Below are 12,145 nucleotides of genomic sequence, written 5' to 3' on the forward strand. Positions count from 1 at the left end.
CAGAAAAAAGATGAGACATGAATAATCTATGATGTAGATTACCTAAAACTATATAACTTTCTCAAAATACAATGTTTTCTTATGTGATTGAATGAAGGTGCGATGACACCATTCAACTCAAAGGTAGTTTATTTTCCATGTAGTAATTTTGGAGCATAGATGGGATAGTCACAGTGCAACGGATAAAATATCTGAGTTATGAACTGAAAAGTTTGTCTATCCTTATTTGCCTTGAGTAAGCCATTTTTTCTCAATGTGAACTCATTACTAACCTAATTTACAAGAGATGTGAACAAATTACAATATGTATGTAATGTACAGCAATGTTAAATGAATGCTATTATTAAATTTTAAAAAAATACTTGAGATGGAACAAAATCCCTGGAGGAACAAATGTGTTCATATAAATGACACTCCAGTATAACTAAGTAACAGTTCTCAAGAACCAGTTTGTGTTTGTCATTTTTCCTGCTTTTCTTGCAATTATGAGCAGTGATTATTCTACTTCATTTAAAAAAACACAGCACTCAAAGATGACAGTTCTTGCCATTCTTGCAATTTAAAGTTATAAAGATGAATTCAAAGAATACACATAGAAGTAATCTTTCCTACATATGGTAATAAATGCAACTGTGATGAATAGGCAATATACCCCCATCTAAAGTTTTCAGTTAAACATTACCTCCATATCCCTTTTTTAAATACAAAACTGTTTCATAAAGATGACAAAGCAAGAGTTAACAGTTCTGCACACCCACTGATAAATATTCTGTTCTAGGGTGAATACTTTTTCTAGGCACTGTAGAGAATTAATGAGGATTTAGTTTACCTATTTTTTTATTTTAGTAAATATATTTTAATTTTTTTAAAAGTCCTAAAGTACTGGAGAAAATGTCTTACTCAATATACATAACGTAACAGTTCCTCTGTATAAGAATGAGGTTTGCACTACAGCCGGCCCTCTGTACCTGCAGACTCTGCACTGAACCATCCACAGCTTGAAAACATTTCAAAAATAACAACATCCATTCCAAAAAGCAAACCCTGATTTTGTCATTTTATACAAGGGACTCTATTTTACTACTCCAGTGTATATAATGGGACTTGTACATCCACAGATTTTGGTATCCAATGGGGGGGATCCTAAAACCAAAGCCCAGTGCATATCATGGGCCCACTGTACATACACAATCCCAACTTCTAGACATGGTCTAAACAGAGTCGTTACTCTTGTTTAGGAATGGATGCTTTTCACTATTGTGTATTTGGGATTTTTCACTGACTATTTGTATAACTATAAAAGGCACTAATCTTTAAACTAGTATAGATATTTTTACATTTTTTATTTAAAATACTGAAATGTGCACTAAGCAACCATCAATATATACCTATGGAAAAAATAAGTGAAATCAAGGATACCTAAATATTTTATAATTTATCAATTGTGATTTCTTGCTTTTAAAAACAGATTGGAAAAGTTTTTACATGGTTTTAACTGAGCAACACCTTTCAACAGCTGTGATGAGTTTACACTCAGGACAGCATAGCATGAGGACCACTTTTTTCAGAGGGTGGGGAGGGAAATGGAAGTGTCTTAATCCAACCAGGGATCACTGAAGAGGTTAGCAAATAGCCAAGGCTAGAACTAGTCACTGATATAAAAGAAGATCTTATTGAAAACCACAATGATTTGTGGACACAGGTGAAGGGTTACAGCACAGAAAAGCTTTTGCATCATCCCACCTGTTATGAGGGCTCAGAAGTCATGATGGAATCCCCTCCCTGGCCCCAAGTGTCCCAGGCATCCTAAATCTGTTCCATGCTTTGGGCAGGTGCCAGTATAGCACAGCAAAGCTGTTCAAGTGGCTATGCCTATATCACAGATAAACTGCAATGTACATAACAGCAGTGTGGCACAATATTTCGTATTCTTTATGCTTTGAATAAAAGCTGCTCTAAGATTTAGAGTTAACATACGCTATCTAAAAGAATTAAGGGGGGGAACATTCTACCCCAATTCAGTGATCAGGTACAATGGATCCAAAGTCATATCAAAACTGATTTTCAGTCATCATCAAAGGTCCAGCTCTCCATTATTTGCAACTGCTTGCTGGTCATGAGATCTGGCAGTTATTATTCAATTTCTTTAACCATCAATATAGGCCCATGGATAAGCATATAATAACCTTCCTGAGACCAAATGATCAATGAATTATAGGAGCCAGTGAAAAGAAACTTTATTGTCAGAGGAATAATAATAGCAGCTAATCTTCATGTGAACTCAGTAAACAGAAGAATGACCAAGAAAGAAAGCAGCTTCAGCAACAATTTAAGCCGTAGTCCATAATCTTGACACAACATACTCAGAACGAAGAGCTTGCAAAGATTGTACATTTAAGATAAAACCCACTAGTGGATGCATCACCAGACAAGATTGTATCCTATTAGAAATACATCTTTCCACAAAGCTGCTTTAGTGGCACACAAAATAAAGCAAACGATACACTAAGATAGCAACAATTACTTTTCTGACAAATTGCTAAACTTTCAGTTTGATAATTTGAGGCACCAAACATTTCACAGTAACTTTCTTATGTGTATCTGATGGGTTTCCTTGGCTTGACTGACTAAGGGGGTTTATAAATGGGCGGCTCCATGCCACCTGTCTTTGCCCCTCGTCAGTGCCATGCCAACCACATGGTGTGGCACTGACACGCTCCCTAAAAAGAAGCTGCCTAGAACAGCTTCTTTTTAGAGGCGCCATAACGGCGCTCGTGTGCCATGAAGACGCTTCCAGTGAGCGCCATTTGGGTGTGCGGTCGCCCGTGCGTCATCATCACATGCCGCAGCAAGATGGCGCACAGGAACAGCAAGATGGGGCATGTATGGATGCCCAGCCCTCCAGAGCCCTAAAATCAGCCTCAGGCCGGCGCCTTACGCCAGTCTGTACTGGGCCTAAGATATATATCAGTGTACCTTGCCTAAGACATGTGCATGGAGATCTTGTTCCCTTAGTCATTTCAGACAACCAAAGTTGCTAAAGAATGCACTGACCAAAGCTTCTAAACACTACAGTACTAAGTATAATCCACTACAAAGTGCCCATCAACAACAGCAGTAATCTATAATGTCAGATTTGTAATTTCCCTACCTAAACAACTCTTACCAGTTTTCTAGTGTTTCTAGAATCCAATTTTGTAGCTCACTGGTATCTAATCAAGAGGTGGATGGACATTCTGAATATAATTATCCTCTTTCCAAATAAAACACCCACCGAAGTACAACGTCAAAAGGTACTGCTCTTTGTATTATTTGTGGCATTTATTTATCATCTCTCAACCCACTAGAACCCCTTGAGGCAATGCACTATGAGTAAAAACACATTAAAACTTTTAAATAAATAACAAACTTAAAAAAAATCTGTAGAACCAGACAAAGAGTTTAGAAAACAACCACAAAATATGGTGATTTGTGTCCCCTTGTCCTCCACCAGCACCCTTAAAAATGGTAAAAAGTGACCATATTTTTCCAGTGGATTCCAGGAACTGGAACTGGTATAACATCAGTTCCACTTGCATTAGGAAGGCCAATGCACCCCATGCAGGTATCAGGCCCCTATCGCCTCTGTAGTTGCCTATGTTTAAACTATGGGATTATTTATTTATAAGCCTACAAGTTATATATCGTAAATACTCGTGTGTGTGTGTGTGTAATGTATAAGTCTATATATCATGTATAAGTCTATATATCATGTATAAGTCAAGGACAGGTTTTGGGGCCAAAATTATGGATTTTGATATGACCCGTGGATAAGTCAAGGGTAAAACTTAAGAGCATGTAATGAAGGATGTAGAGGTTGAAGCAAAGGAAAACAATGCCCAGTAACTTACAAAATTCCAGCAGGCATAGCTATTTGTGTTTATGCTAAAGTCTGGATGGATGAGAGAGTAGAAGGGGGTCAGGGCTTCCAGGGCAGATTAAACTCTTGCCTTTCACCAGGGGATGGTTTTGTGTGTGTGTGAGAGTTAAAGTACAGTATTTAGACTGACCTTTGGAAGTCGACTCAGGTTTTTTGGGTCAATTTTTCAACCTAAATTTCTATACTTATACATGATTATATATAGTACACTTATTTTAAAGAAAAAAGGAATTTGTAAATGTTGCAAGTTTTCAATTGATTCTAAGGCGGGATACAGACGGGCAGGGGAAGACGTCTTGGAGGTGTATTCTGCTGAATACGGAGCCTCCAGACCGCCCGCCCCGGTGGCGTGGCTCAGGAGATGGGGCTTCCACATGGGGGGCAGTGAAGACGCCTCACCTCGGGCCGTTTCTGACCCGCAGTTTCCAAACCGCCGCCTCGGAGGACGCTGCAAAGAGAGAGGCAGCTTCCTCACGGGCGGCCAAAAACGGGGCTTTTTTTTCCTTTGCCGGCTGGCGGATGCGCAGCTGCGCAGCTGCAGCGCTAAGCAGCAGCGGCAGAAAGCCTATGGGCACATTTAAAGTGCCCAAGCCCCTTTAAAACTTTTTTCCCCGCTCTGCCCAAGAACAATGGTGGTTTCCTGCCAGCTGGTGATCAGCTGGTGTTGGCATCCTTGCCCGCTTGCACTTTGCCAGTGTCACCAGCATCATGGATGCCTCCTCTCCTTTGGTCCCCGCGTTCTTGCTGAATCTGCAATGCACAGCCACAGCTGTTGCCGCTGCCACCGCTGTCCCCCTGCCATCCCCCATCACATCCCTTGTACATATGTAAATATTTACAGTTTTAGCGGTTTTTATTGTTAGGTGAAAATGGCACAGGAATGTGTGTAGGGGCTCACTTTAAAGTCCAAACTTTCCAAGCAGCGCATGCGTACATGTTGCTCTAGGGTTAGGGTTAGGGTTACGAGTCTTAAAATGCGCTGCAGCTATGCTGCAGCTTCCACACCTGCATGGCAGCTGACGCTGCAATTAAAGCCTGACTGCAAACTGCGCATGTTCCAGGACCCCGACTCATTATGCGACGCAGCTGACTCGGAGCTTTTAAATGGGCAACTTAAATTAGCGGCGTAGCAATTCTGACGTACCGGTGCAGCAGCTTACAGACGGAGCTGCGCAGCTGCGCATCAAACGGAAAAGAAGCGGAGAAAAGCAGCACCTTTTTAATGCCGCCTCTTCCCGCTTGGGGCGTGCAGGGGGCGTGTTCATGGCGGCATTCAGGTAAGGCCCGTCTGAAGGCTCTACCTTCATGATGTCATGAATACACCCCTTTTTGCCCGTCTGTATCCCGCCCAAATAATATAAAATTAAGGCAGTACTGGCTACTTGTAAAGCACCCGCAATGAGCTTGAAGAGGGAAAAAAGTTTCTCACCAAACACCACACTAAAAATCTTCCACTTCTTCATATACCATTAAGACAACAATATTGTGTAGATCTGTCTGGATATAGGCCCTGCTGACAACAGTGGAACCTTCTTCTGATTAAATATGTATAAGGCACAGTTGTGTGTGGTATGTGAAAACATAATTTTACCTGTTCTATGAACTGCCTCTGTTTAAAAACTTCCCAGTCTTCCTTCAAAAAGCGCTGCTTTGTTCTAATTGCCACCTGGAACACAATTAAGGCAAGTTCACTTATTACATACTCTCTCACTGGTATCCATCTATTTCAAAATATACATGTTTTCTTGTAATAAGCCAGAAATATAATTTTGTTCACGTTTTCTTTCGAGTTCACATTTGAAATATTTGCAGTATTCCCAACCTTGTAGCATAATGTTCTGATTTGTGACAAATATGTTCTGAAGGTCCAGGAGCAGAGTCGGGCTTTTGATGACTAAAGATTATCAATCTGTGACAACAGAAAAGTTGTTAATTTCTGCAACTATATTTTGGGGAGATATTAAAGATCCTACAGACTGTGTTGTGCTAGTTAATTAAGTTAACAGCAGTGAAATCATATTTGAAAAGTCTGCCAAATGACTATTATAGTATTAGTTTGCCATGAAAAAAAGATAATACAGATTATCCATGCTGCTGAATAAAATTACAAGCTACAAATTGTGATTAATGGAAAAATTAAGTCCATATAGACATTTCAAAATAAAATTCAATTTATTAGTTAGTGAAATAGACATCAACCAGATGAACTACCAATTCTGTATATACTAAATATGTCATAAACATATGCATGCAAATATTTGTTTGACTGCTTTTAGTGACTTAAAGAGAAGAGAAACAGAATGATTTCATATTTAATAATTCAACATTTTATAACTGTATTATCAGATAAAGGTGACAGTATGATTATGGTATTTGGAAGTAGAGGAAAAGATAGACGATTTATTAAATTGTGTGCAATTTAACTGATTTCTCCCATTTCCTAATGTAGAAGCTTATTCACACAATACTAAAACTTTGACTGAAAAGTAAGCTTTAAATGTCCTTAGCAAAACAAACTAAAAAAAAGTTTTTGTGGGTTTTGGGGCTATGTGGCCATGTTCTAGAAGAGTTTTCTTCCTAACATTTCGCCAGCATCTGTGGCTGGCATCTTCAGAGAATGCTTGCCTGGAAAAAGTTGGGTATATATATACTGTGTCACCCCGGGAAAGGAGGACTGATTTGCATGTACAGTGGGCCCTCACCTTAAGCGGGGATCCGTTCCGGATCCCGCCGCGTAAGGCGAATTCCGCCTATGCTCAAGCCCCATTGTTTCCAATGGGGCTCGTGCGCGGTGGCGTGGTGGCGCGCGCGCCCAATTGAATGGGACGCGCCGCCCCTTCCGCCCCATGCGCGCCCCGCGGCTTGAGCGCGTATGCTCAAGCCGCGTATGGTGCGGGCCCGCTGTATATTGTTTTGTTGCTAATGGCAGGCCTCAGGGTGGGAGGATGTGTAAAGGAGGATTAATGTCTGCTTGATTAGTGCACATTGTCTGCTGGGAAGCCCCTGACCCTGGGAGACTTCTCATTTGAATTTGTTGAGTCTTCAGCTTGCTGTTTTTCAGGACTGGAAGCCAAATCTTGTTTATTTTCAGGGTTTCCTCTTTCCTGTTGAAATTGTCCAGGTGTTTGTGGATTTCAATGGCTTCCCTGTGCATCGTGACATGGTAGTTGGCATGGTCCAGAATTTCAGTGTTTTCAAACAACATTTTATGTCCAGGATGGTTTATAACATGTTCTGCTACTGCTGATTTTTCCGGGTGAACCAGTCTGCAGTGTCTTTCATGTTCCTTGATTCTTGTTTGCAGACTGCGTTTGGCTGTCCCTATGTAGACTTGTCCACAGCTGCATGGTATACGGTAAACTCCTGCGGCTGTGAGAGGGTCTCTCTTGTCTTTGGCTGAGCGAAGCATTTGCTAGATTTCCTTCATTGGTCTGTAAACCATTTGAAAGTTGTGTTTCCTCACCAGTTTCCCTATTCTGTCTGTGATTCCTTTGATGTATGGTAAAAATACCTTCCCTTCGGGTGGTTGTTTGTCTTCCCTCATCTGGGTTTTTCTGGGTCTGGCTACCCTTCTGATGTCTGAGCTGAAAGCCTTTGACTCCACGTTAAAAAAAAAGTTGTAGGGGGAAGGAAAAACAAAACATTACATTTAGTGGTGGTTATGAGGCATGGGGGAGGGGGGGAAATCAGCTAGTTTTTTTAAAAAGAGAGATATGGGAGCTTTGGTGTCCTCTGGGCTGCAAAACTGAGGTGCAGGGATGCATGCACCTGCACTTTCCCCACACTTGGCTTATCTCTTATTTATGAGTCACTGGGTGTCCTTCATTTCACAGATACTGTAATATTATTTCTTTCAAGACAGTTTTTTTTTTGTATTCCTAAGAACAAATTAAACAAGCACTCCCCCTCCCGCCCACTTCAGCCTTGTATACTTAGTGATGTTAACAGTTGCTGTTGTAAGAGCTGTTTGAGATTGGAACACACTCCTTCGGAGTGTGGTTGAGTCTCCTTTGGACGTTTTTAAACAGAGTCTAGACAGCCATCTGTCAGAGATGCTTTGATTGTGAGTTCCTGCATGGCAGAGGGGTTGGACTGGATGGTCCTTATGGTCTCTTCCAAATAAATGATTCCATGCTTTAATGTCCTCTTGATTGTTTTAATCTGCTAAAGTGCTGTTTTAATTTATTTCAGTCACTGGCCTCTCTAAAAACACTTTAAAACTGAAGAGTTGTCACCAACAGCAGCAGGAAAAAAGGCAGGAGGGAAGGAAAGGAGTCTCGCCCTATCATTCATATAACATATTCCAGTCTCCAAGTCTAGGGATTCACACTTGCCTGCTATTTGCTCATTATGCAAATTATGTGGTAGGTCAAGAAAGGCTCAAGTACCACATACACACACAACTAATCCCCCCCCGAAAGCTTTATAAATTAGATACAATCTAATGACTTTTCTTAGCACATAATGCAGGAAGCACAATCTGAACCCCATGGTGTTTGTGCACTCCTCTTCTTTACAAACATTTCTGTTGGGCCTTACAAATATGGAATCCTGCCTAAAGCACCTAAAATGACCTTAATTCCACCTATTATCAGCCTTATGTCCACATGCCATTGACAATAATCACACTGACCTGATTCATAGGTTATGGAGCTAATTTAAGAAGAATGCTTTGTGTGTTATAAAAGCAAAACAAATTCAGAGCTTGAAACAATACAATTCTGGACAACAGCAAGTGTTAACATTAATTTGGTAAAATAAAGAATGTAAATTAAACATTAACATGTTCTCATATACCTCAGAAGTGTTATTTCTTAGTATATCTATTAATGGTTAAAAACAGTTTTAATGGGTAAAACCTTAAAGCAAGGCAGCAACTACAAGGTGACATAGAAGGTGATAGTGGTGTTGGCTCTTTTTCAAGATTGACACAATTTTAAGGTGAAATTTAACACTGTGTTGGGAATTGTGCAATTCTGCACACACCGAACTGCAACTTCCAGCAGCTGTAGCCAGCACAACTAGTGTGAGGAATGCTGGAAACTGTAGTTCAGCATCATCAGGAGAGAGACACACGTTCTACCCTCCTTTTTTGTTATTGTTGTGTGCCCTCAAATAATTTCAAACTTATAGTTTGTAGCAAACTCTGATAATGTGGGAGCGATAGGTTATCTGCACCGATATTCAACAAACACAGATACTACACATGCACTCCCCTTCCCACATGTTCTAAGCCCTCTAAGCTGAGCTGACATGACACAGATGAAAAATTCCATGGCACCCTTCCCCTACCAGGTTATGAAGTGGCAAGAACTGACAGAGTAGTATGCTAACTCCTCCTGTCTCCCTTCTGCCCAGGAAGCTGCTATCTGCTGACCTTTGACAAAGAGTAAGTTATACAAGACCAGGAAGCAAAATAAACAGATATATGTACACACACAAACAAATCTCATTTTAAGATATCTTTGCACAAAACACACCCTTTACATCAACCTCTACAACTCCTGATAAGATCCAACAAACAAAAAGCAAAAAAACAGTATCATCTCCTTACCTCTTCATCAACATAATCATCTATTCTTTTTTGGCATTCAAGCCATGCTTCAGCAACTTGCCCCATCTCCTGTTCCAAGTGATGATACTGTTCAAACAAGGTTCTACACGTATCTTCACTATAAGATTCAGTGTTATTCCAACCCTAAAAATAAATATAGCAATAGGTAAATAGTCTTAATTAAAACATACCAAAATATTTAGTATTACCGTATCTGCTAGCATTGTACTACATCCAAAATGCCTAGACATGCCTGAAAGTTGTCAAGTAAATAAGTCAGAAATCATGGAATCATGCAATCTTAGTGCATTGATCCATTTTTGTCATATGTGGCAGAAGTTTTTCCAAAACAGACAAAAATCCAGAAAATTTGCTGAGGCTGTTTTCCCACTGAACATTTTCCAAGCACACTTATCTATAGTTGTCTGGGCTACTGTACTGCAATCAGTCATATTTGATGGACCCAATATCCTTTAGGTATGTTTGTTATAACAGACTGTAAAATACCTTACACTGGCTTTAGCAGTCAGTCAAACATTTTTACAAGTAAAATAACCACACATATATATAAATATATATATATATAAAATCTTTTCACACATTATTGCATGAATAACATATTTGTTATTGCTTTTCATATATTATTAATTTAAAAAGTTAAGCAATATAGCCATCATGTTACCTTTTACCATAATAAGGTCACTTTATCCTTCTTAATTTTATAGTAGTGTATACACTCAGGAATAAATGAAATTGTAGTCAAAAAATTGACCCCCAAAAACCCTGAGCTAACTTAACCAGGGCCAATACAAGTACTGTACATTTACTCTAACAAAAAGGAGCCATCCTCTGGTGAAAGACAAGAGTGTAATCTGTCCTGGAAGCATTACCTCCATCTCCCCTTTATCCATCCAGCCTTTAGGGTGAGCACAAACAGTTATGCCAAGTGGAATTTTGTAAGTTCTTTGGCATCATTTTACTTTGCTTCATCCTTTAGGTCCTTTGCTACATGCCACTATGTTTTACCCTTGTCTTATCCATGGGCTATATCAACATCCATAATTTTGGCCCCCAAACCTACCATGGACTTATACATGAAGATGACTTATAGTCAAGTGTATATGGTAATTAGGTCAAATGTATGGATTTTTTTTAAAAAGATAAATAAAGATAACTCTTTTCCTAACCATGTTAAGCATAGGATGTGAAAACCTCCACTGAAACAATGTTCCAAAACATACTGCAGAAATCATCCAGTTTCAGACTGCTGTAACTGCCCCGGCTCAATGTTAGGGAATTCTGGGAACTGTAGTTTTGGGAGACATTTTCGCCTTCTCTGTCAGAGAGTTCTGATGCCACAATAAACTACAGCTCCCAGGATTCCCTATCACTGAGCCAGGGCAGTTAAAGTTGCCTCAAGCTTGATTATTTCTGCAGTGTGTTTTGGACCTGTGTCACGGGAATCTTTATATCATCTTGATTACATATACATCCTGTTAAAACATTAATTCAGTTCATGTTTTAAAATACCATGTCACTTTTCCTCCCAATACAACTAATAGTTCATTTAAAGTTAAAATATAAACTTTATTCATCCATTCTCAATTATTAAACAAGGAAACAGAATTCTGGGGAACAAAAAGGGGAAGAACAATAAAGTTAGCACAGGGAAGTGGTTGTGATTTTTTCCCCCTGAAAATCATATTTCTTTGAAACTGAATTCTCTGAAACTATGGGCAGGATACAATAGTGTTGCCTAGATGGAACTCTGTCAGTAAATCAGGGCAGCCCTCTCCCCTATATCTTCCTATGCACCTTCAAACATGCTCCAAAGGACAGGGAAGTTAAGTCCCACCATGTTCTTCAGCAACTGTTACTGAGAGACATTTGTTACTGTTGTTGTATGCCTTCAAGTTATTTCTGACCTATGGCGACGCTAAGGCGAACTGATTGTGAGGTTTTTTGGCAAGTTTCTTTAGAGGGGGTTTGCCACTGCCTTCTTCTGATGAGAGAGTATGACTCGCCCAAGGTCACCCAGTGGATTTCATGACTGAGATGGGATTTTAATACTCCCAGTGTCTTAGTCCAACAGTCAAACCACTACAAAAGCTGGCTCCCTGAAAGACATACCCATAAAAAATACAGCATTAGCTCAGCTCTTCAAGTATACCTAAATGAATAAGAGTAGAACTGGAATCTAAACAGTTAGACATATACTGTACTTAATATTAGAAATTAATTCAAGCTTTTACTGTAATGATGCTACATGGTGTAATGTGTGGCAACTCACGACAAGTTCTCATCTTGTTCACAGGTTTTCATAATATAGTTTGCTTCATCTCCTCTTTGGTAGGAAATGGTGTATGTAATCTTTACCTCTTTGGATTACCTTTATATGAGTAAAGTTGCCTGTGCTTACATAGAAGTATCTTCACTAAGCATCATTAGACAACATAAATTAACGTTTTAGCTCAATAAGAGCAACAGACTCGTTCTATAGGACAGCCATCTCCCATCTGCAGGATCAACTGTTTATTTCTAGGTCAAAAACATGGTTACAAGAATTCCTCATGATCTACCCCTGCAGTGATAAGCAGCTAGTAAAGGATTACACCCCGAAAGGCACCGCTAACACTGTTTTGTGATACCGCACATAGTGGTTGTAATCAACA

The 12,145-nt window shown here is 39.7% G+C and overlaps 1 protein-coding gene across 5 annotated transcripts in view; it reads right to left on the reverse strand.

Moving 5' to 3' along the window:
- Window positions 1-12,145, reverse strand: part of LOC149316809 (protein FAM193A-like) — a 58,115-nt gene that overhangs the window by 40,006 nt on the left and 5,964 nt on the right. For 2 of the 5 annotated variants that reach the window (XM_089516309.1, XM_089516312.1), the window contains exons 2-4: window positions 11,289-11,590; window positions 9,474-9,617; window positions 5,511-5,585 (exon numbers count right to left, since the gene is read on the reverse strand). In XM_089516309.1, the coding sequence (XP_089372435.1) occupies window positions 5,511-5,585; window positions 9,474-9,539 (141 nt within the window). In that variant the 5' untranslated portion in view covers window positions 9,540-9,617; window positions 11,289-11,590. Of the gene's footprint in view, window positions 1-5,510; window positions 5,586-5,741; window positions 5,829-9,473; window positions 9,618-11,288; window positions 11,591-12,145 lie in introns of all 5 variants that reach the window. The other 3 variants (XM_089516314.1, XM_089516310.1, XM_089516311.1) reach the window with 2 other exon arrangements.

The sequence above is a fragment of the Sceloporus occidentalis genome, unplaced genomic scaffold (genome assembly GCF_023333645.1).
Source record: "Sceloporus occidentalis isolate IW3139 unplaced genomic scaffold, rSceOcc1.0.p SCAF_3, whole genome shotgun sequence".
NCBI lineage: Eukaryota > Metazoa > Chordata > Lepidosauria > Squamata > Phrynosomatidae > Sceloporus > Sceloporus occidentalis.